This window comes from Macrobrachium nipponense, chromosome 10 (assembly GCF_015104395.2).
Source record: "Macrobrachium nipponense isolate FS-2020 chromosome 10, ASM1510439v2, whole genome shotgun sequence".
NCBI lineage: Eukaryota > Metazoa > Arthropoda > Malacostraca > Decapoda > Palaemonidae > Macrobrachium > Macrobrachium nipponense.
In genome coordinates, this window is record NC_087204.1 from 102,011,358 (window position 1) to 102,019,662 (window position 8,305).

The 8,305-nt window shown below is 38.8% G+C and overlaps 1 protein-coding gene across 1 annotated transcript in view; it reads left to right on the forward strand.

Moving 5' to 3' along the window:
• The window catches only part of LOC135224061 (beta-1,4-glucuronyltransferase 1-like), a 46,095-nt gene extending 38,662 nt beyond the window's left edge, over nucleotides 1-7,433 (forward strand). The window contains exons 2-5 of the mRNA XM_064262976.1: nucleotides 3,708-3,894; nucleotides 4,705-5,667; nucleotides 6,501-6,638; nucleotides 7,368-7,433. Coding sequence (XP_064119046.1) covers nucleotides 3,727-3,894; nucleotides 4,705-5,667; nucleotides 6,501-6,638; nucleotides 7,368-7,433 — 1,335 coding nt within the window. The 5' untranslated portion in view covers nucleotides 3,708-3,726. The remainder of the gene's footprint in view (nucleotides 1-3,707; nucleotides 3,895-4,704; nucleotides 5,668-6,500; nucleotides 6,639-7,367) is intronic.
• The last annotated feature ends 872 nt before the right edge of the window (nucleotides 7,434-8,305 follow it).

Below are 8,305 nucleotides of genomic sequence, written 5' to 3' on the forward strand. Positions count from 1 at the left end.
GGAAGCTCGAATTTCAAGTTAATAATTGTCCCTTTGGTGGGCTTGTTTCCGTATGAATAGGGTTCTTCATTAATATAATAATAATAATAATAACTAATAAATAATAATAATAATAATAATAATAATAAATAATAATAATAATAATAATAATAATAATATAATGTTTAAAAGGCTAATAATAATAATAACAATAATAATAATAATATAATAATAATGATTCCCAATATGAATATTGGCCAGTTACTCAGAAGCAGCCGAGCCTGAGAAGCGAATTGTAAGAAAAATAGAAAAAGCAATAATATAAAATCAACTCGCTTAATTCTGTCATTCTTTTTTAACAGTAAGGAATAATAATAATAATGATCATAATAATAGTATTATTATTATTGGAAAAGTAAATCCACAATAATATGTCTGATCTTGTTATTTAAAATACAAAGCAGAAAGCTTTCGAAGACCTGCACGTCCTCCTTGTCAATCTCAAGGAGGACCGTGCAGGTCTTCGAAAGCTTTCTGCTTTGTATTTTAGATAACAAGATCAGACATATTATTGTGGATTTACTTTTCCATTTTATTTTATTATTATTATTATTATTATTATTATTATTATTATTATTATTATTATTATATTATTATATTATTATTATTATTATTATTATTATTATTTTATTATTATTAAGTGGGGGTCACTTCTGGACCAGGCCAGAGTTGTAGTATCATTACTTACGAGATTTTTAAACATTATAGGGGCATTACACATCTGAACGTCATTCCAGATGCCATACTGACACTTCATTGAACAAGGTTGAAAAGCGCTCTGTTATCACGTTCACAGACGAATCATATTATCTTTGCTTGGCCCTTATCACTGCTGGCAGCTGCAACGTTTTCGTAACTCGTTGCCATTTGAAAGAGGGAAGGCCGAACCTTACTTGACGACGAAAGCTGAATGACTGTTATTATTGTAGTGAAAAATAGAGATGTTTTCCCTCATGTTTTTGTGAAAATTAAGTGCAAAAGCCACTCATGATCTTTAATTGCGTATATATTTTCGTTCGTCGCCATCAACATTATTATTATTATTATTATTATTTTTGGTCTATCACAGTCCTCCAATTCGACTGGGTGGTATTTATAGTTTGGGGTTCCGGGTTGCATCCTGCCTCCTTAGGAGTCCATCACTTTCCTTACTATGTGCGCTGTTTCTAGGATCACACTCTTTTGCTGAGTCCTGGAGCTACTTCAGCCTCTAATTTTTCCAGGTTCCTTTTCAGGGATCTGGGGATCGTGTCTAGTGTCCCTATGATTATGGGTACAATTTCCACATGCACATCCCATATCCTTCTTATTTCTATTTTCAGGTCTTGATACTTATCCAGTTTTTCCATTTCTTTTTCTTCAACTCTGGTGTCCCATGGTATTGCGACATCAATGAGTGATACTTTCTTCTTGATTTTGTCAATCAACGTCACGTCTGGTCTATTTGCACGTATCACCCTATCTGTTCTGATACCATAGTCCCAGAGGATCTTTGCCTGATCGTTTTCTATCACTCCTTCAGGTTGGTGCTCGTACCACTTATTACTGCAAGGTAGCTGGTGGTTCTTGCACAGGCTCCAGTGGAGGGCTTTTGCTACTGAATCATGCCTCTTTTTGTACTGGTTCTGTGCAAGTGCTGGGCATTCGCTTGCTATGTGGTTTATGGTTTCATTTTTCGTATTGCACTTCCTACATATGGGAGAGATGTTATTTCCGTCTATTGTTCTTTGAACATATCTGGTTCTTAAAGTCTGATCTTGTGCCGCTGTTATCATTCCTTCAGTTTCCTTCTTTAGCTCTCCCCATGTGTCATCGCTGGCTAGTTCTTTAGTCTGTCTCATGTATTGTCCGTGCATTGGTTTGTTGTGCCATTCCTTTGTTCTGCTTGTCATTCTCCTGTCTCTGTATATTTCTAGGTCTTCGTCTACTTTTATTAGTCGTCCTTCCCATGCACTCTTTAGCCACTCGTCTTCACTGGTTTTCATATATTGCCCCAGTGCTCTGTTCTCTATGTTGACTCAGTCCTCTATGCTTAGTAGTCCCCTTCCCCCTTCCTTTCGTGTTATGTATAGTCTGTCCGTATTTGCTCTTCGGTGTAGTGATTTGTGTATTGTCATATGTTTCCTCGTTTTCTGGTCTATGGTGCGAAGTTCTGCCTTCGTCCATTCCACTATTCCTGCGCTGTATCTGATTACTGGCACTGCCCATGTGTTTATGGCTTTTATCATATTTCCGCCGTTGAGTTTTGACTTGAGTATCGCCTCAAGTCTCTGCATATATTCTTTCCTGATCGTGTCCTTCATCTCTTGGTGTTTTATATCCCCTCCTTCCATTATTCCCAGGTATTTGTATCCCGTCTCATCTATGTGTTTGATGTTGTTCCCATCTGGTAGCTTTATCCCTTCAGTCCTTGTAACTTTGCCCTTTTGTATGTTGACTAAGGCACATTTTTCTATTCCAAACTCCTTCCTGATGTCCCCAGATACAATACTTATAGTCTGGATTAGGGTATCTATTTCCTTGATGCTCTTACCATACAGCTTGATGTCGTCCATGAACATCAGATGGTTCATTCTGTTGCCTCTTTTCTTCAATTGGTACCCAGCATCCATCTACTGTAGTACTTTTGTTATGGGAATCATGGCTACTACGAAGAGTAGTGGGGACAGTGAGTCGCCCTGGAAGATCTCTCTCCTGATAACCTCTGTTAGTCTTATTCCAGAGTTTGTAAGTATTGTATTCCAGTCGCGCATGTATTTTTGAGGAAGCTGATGGTGTTTTCCTCTGCCCATATATTTTCAGGAATTCTATTAGCCATGTGTGTGGTATCATGTCGAAGGCTTTCTTATAGTCTATCCAAGCCATGATTAGGTTGGTTTTCCTTCTCCTACTGTTCTTCATTACCATTTTGTCTATCAGGAGCTGGTCTTTTGTGCCCCTACACTTCCTTCTGCAGCCTTTCTGTTGGTGGGGGATGGTGTTTGTATCCTTTAGGTAGTTGTATTAATATTATTATTATTATTATTATTATTATTATTATTATTATTATTATTATTATTATTGTTGGGAAGGTAAACCCTTATTAATGTAGAACAAGCCCACCAAACAAGGAGCCACTGACTTGAAATTCGAGCTTCCTAAGAATATTATGGTGTTGTTCGTTTCAAAGAAGAAGCAGAAGATAATAAGATATGCACAGAGAGAGGATATCGGTCATGAAAAGAGAGAGAGAAAAAAGATAGATTAATAAATAAATAGATAAAAATATAAATACAAATTATTAAAATACAAGATGAATTCTTTTTAGGGGTAGTAATGTTTTATATACATCATTGCTCGAACTTCTGAGGAAGTTAAGTTGCACTGCATCCTCAGTAGGGAAACTGTTCCACATCCCCGAACTTTTTAAGGAGGAATAAAGGACCTCTGGAACTTTGGAGAAGTTTGTCAGTATCTGTTAATGTACAACTCATGATTTGGTAAACAAGTGATATGCAGTTGAGCAGAATGTCACAACAAAATTGGTCTTCATTTTCCTAAATCCATATTGTTTATCTCTGTTAAAATACAACTTGTGAATCGGTAACCAAGTTTTATACAGTTACACCAGAGCAGAATTTCGTGACAAAATTATTTTTCACTGTCCAAAATCCAATCATTTATTATAGTAACGAGGACTACGCGAAGATGCCGTCTTCAGAAACGTTAATATTAACTGGCTTGGTGACTACATTCTTCAACGTGGCCATCACGATAATAGTGACCTGTGTAATGTGGAATCTTCAGAGACCAGTGTCCATAAGAAGGGTTTCAGATCAGCCCTCGACAGACAGATTCATGAATGAGGATCCCTGGGTAAGTTTTCAAATCCCGATCGTCTGGCTAATGGATATTCTTGTGGTTGTTTTGCTTTTTGTATGAACACATCAGTCCCCCTTAGAGGAAGGTAGTCCCGTCAGTGCACCCCACGTAATGCACTTTCATAGGCTCGGAGTTGCAAACCCCCTTCATTGCTTTTTTACTGTACCCCCTCCCAACAGCCATTTTATAGTGCAACTGCAAAAGGTTTTCCCCTGTTACACCTTGAAGTCCTATTTTTACTGTCCTTTTCCCTTTCAGCACTGAATGACATCATCATAGGTCCCAGTGCTTGTGTGGCCTTACTCCTAGATTTTACAACATTACATTCCATAATGACATAATTGCTCTGTTGTTTCCAAAAGCGTTCACTTTCCATTTTCTCTTCCATTATATTTTTTAAAACGTCCTTTTTTTTTTCCTTGGAAAAAATGACATTTGCTAACAGGTTTTTTGAATAAAGAGTAATCAAGGCTTTATCATATGGAAAAGTTACAATTTCGAATATTGTGCAGAATCCACTGTTTTGATGCTGTTAGGGTTCTTGTATTGACTCATAGTCACTAACATTTACTTTCTGCTGTATCAAAATTTGTCAATGCGTCTTGTCTACACAATATTCAATCAAACCATACCTAGATCATTTACCAGACACTTACCTGGCTGAAGGTTGCGCCTCTAAACTAAACTCTATCAGATAATCTACAGAAATCTTCTTCTCTGAGAGTAACCTTTTGGTCTTGAGTTTCCATTTCTACCTGTGTCCGTTTTTCTATTTTAAAACATCGTCCTCTTGTATTTTTTCAGTGCTGTGATACTTCATCTGGGCCGAACAAACTCCACGCAGGAAGGGAAATACCAAACCCATACCTAGATCACAGTCGTGGGCTCCTAGACAAGTCAGGTCTTTTCAAGTTGCACCCCTTCGCCATCACGGGGGACGATTGGGACGGGACCTGCGACTCTTGGAGGATCTGTCTCTCTACTCAGACGTCCGCCGACCTGATGTTCAACATAGGCCTACAGGCCGAAACGTGGGAGGGTCCTCTGTCCGTGTCCGTCTTGACCCCCGACCGCGACTTCACCGTGGCCATCACTATGATCCAATATCTGCAAAAGTGTTTCCCGAGGATGATGTCTCGAGTAGCCTTCCACATAACTTACCCGAGAAACCTCCCTCCGAAGTATGTTGTCAATGATGATGAGGAACAGCTGGAGTACAACTGCAAGCAGCCGGAATCTGTCAACAGAGAAATAGTGGAGAAGGTCCGCCCGGAGAAACTAGCCCAGCACTTGAAAAGGGCGGCTTATCCCCAGAATCTCCTGAGGAACTTGGCCCGAGAAGGCTGTCCCGCAGAGTACTCCTTCACACCCGACATCGACATGATCTCGGCTCCCGGAATGTCGAGAAAACTGAACGAATTCGTGTCCCGGAACTCGACGAGAAGCTGCGGTCGCTGCGCATACATCATCCCAACTTACGAGATTCGCGCTGGGGTAGAGAAGAACCCTAGGACTAAAGGAGAGCTGAAAGCTCTTCTCAAGAAGAAGAAAGCGCAGCGCTTTCACATCAAGGTATTCCACCTCAACCAGCACAATTCACAGCTGAAGAAGTGGGAGAGCGACAAGTCGTCTAGGCCTAGGAAACTGGAGGTCATGTACAACATTAGCACTTGGGCTGAATTCTGGGAGCCCATTTACGTCACCAAAGCCGACGTCCCTCCTTACGACGAGAGATTTGTCGGTTATGGCTATACTCGGAATAGCCAGGTACAGTTACTGGTATAACCAAAATGATTAAGTACTATAGTATATTCACATCAGCAATACATCTGATGTCTAGGGCAGTCCCTTACGACTCCTGATTGGCTATTGATAAGCCAATCACAGGGCTGGAAACTCGGTCTCTCTCGAGAGAGTTCACATAGGCAGGATATATGTTCCACCTCTCCTGAGGGATGTGCCTTCCTCAGGAGAGGTGGAACATACATAATGCCTATTTAAACTCTCTCGAGAGACTCAGAGTTTCCAGCCTGTGATTGGCTTATCAATAGCCAATCAGGAGCGTCGTAAGGGACTACCCTAGACATCAGATGTACTGCTGATGTGAATCTTTCTATTGTAGCTCTTCTTCAGAAAACCTGTTAGCCTGGGCTTATATCACTCATAATTCTTAACAATTCTAGCTCTTATCTCTTTTAGTTGGATGGTTAGAGGAACCTAAAGCAATCCTTATATTATTTAAGGTATACATGAAATGATGGTCAACCAGAAGTATCTCTTGTTTAAAAATTTAAAGCTTAGGGTTATATGTCTTCTAATTCTGAAAAAATCCATCGTCTAGCTCTTTGAGTTGGATGTTAAGGCGTAACCGAAAGCATTCCTTCTTATATAAGTAAAAAAACAAATAGGAATGCAGATGTATACCTCACTTTATCATATTACATCATAACCTAACGTAATAATAAATAATGTATACCATTTAGAGAGCAGTGCAAGATAGGTGTGAATATTATGTTCACGTAGTTTCATTTCTTTCTATTAAGTTTATGTATATAAGCTCGATTTTTACGTTCCTTTTCACTCATCGTTTCTTTCTCCAGATCTACGAGATGCACGAGGCTGGGTATACGTGGCATATGCTGAACAATGCCTTCTTATGCCACAGTGGATTCCAGACCAGAAGGCAGCGGTCAGGAAGTCGTAAGAGGCAGATGCTTCATAACGACCACATTTACAAGGTATGCTTATAAAAATGTTTATTCACATATCTTTCAATTAAAAGTTCCTCTCTTTCAAACTTACTGTTACTGTTAGAGAGCGCTACGTCCTCATGTCTCGTGTCTTGTCAAGGCAATCATATTACGTTTTGATTATGAGAGAAAAATACTGCATTTTAGTTCCTTTTGCAGTACCACATTGCCATACACTGCAAGCCATTCTTGAACATTCTAGACTCATAGCAAATTAACTTCGTGTCTTTTAAATTCCAAGGAAAAACTACATAAGTAGAACACATTTGTCTTTATTTCGAAGATTTCAACTCGAAACGTAAAAGAAGTGAGTGTACATTTTAAAAGTCTGCCACGAGTTATCCTAAAATGAACTGGTATTTCTGGCTCGAATCAGTTGTCAGTTTTAGGATGATGCTCCACCCATAATTCTTTAGTAGAATGATTTCTCAAAAGGTTCCAAATTCAGAGAGAAAAAAGTCCATTCAGCTTTCTCAGAGTAATCGTAAAGTCTAAAAGTAGGATAGAACTTTGACGATTGATAACCCCTTGTTTATTCAAACGTACTTCTTTGTAGGTATAGCTAATGTACATCGTTGCTGTTGTTGAATCTTGACAACACAAAGCAAATTTGAATGACAGATTGATATTATTTGTTTATATTAGGCAAAGTAAGATTGAATGATATGAAGTACCTCACACGCGTCTACTAAAAGAGATAACTCCGTTTTATTTCAGGTCTTCAAGAAAGAGATTCACGCCAGATATACAGTGGACGAAGATAACCCACTCGCCGGGTACTGAGAGAGGAGGAGAGAAAGAGGAGAGAGAGAGAGAGAGAGAGAGAGAGAGAGAGAGAGAAGATACCTTTGGGAAAATACAACTATGAAGAATTGTGACGCAAGGCTCGTAGGCCAAATGTGTTCATATGGCTAGGTCTAAAACACAGAAACAATTTCTTTATATATTTCATTGTGAAATGAGAATCTTGCTCTTTTTTTTTCGTCCCTCAAGATTTTGCTGTAAAGAAAAGCCAGTGATAAGTCGAATGAACTGACTAAAAATAGTTATTCGTCCAGAAGGTGTAAGACTATTCAGTTTCACTTGGCATATTGAGCTAAAATTCTCTCAATTTCTTGCACTTCAGTGGAGACTAGATTTTGTAACATGAATATATTTATGGTATTTTGTTGTAAATGAAATCTATTAGTTTCGCTGCAGTGAAGTACATAAATTTTGAATAAACATCTGGGGTCTGCACATAAGACCTACCATAAGTTCTGAAGACTTATTTAATCAAACCCTCCTGATTATTGAGTTTGTTTACCTAATTTTTCCATGAACTAGTGTGGCTGACTCAAGCTTTAGACAATCTGAGCTTAAATGGATCTGTACTTTTTTTTAGGCTGAATTCTATGTTACAGCGTTGTCTTTTTGAGGATAGATTCTCATTTATTTATCCACACTTTTTCTGCAGTAATGGAATCACTAGGAGATGCTGTCCAGTGATAATCTATCTGGAGGACAGATCCCTTACTGGAATCGTATTCAAATCCGGTGCCTTCAACCTCTGCTTCTTCAAAAGCTATCTCACCAGGACGACTGTTCAGTGGTCCATTTTAGAAGGTAGGGGCCTTACAGGAACCTTATTCAGGTTTAGTTCCTTCGACCTGTCA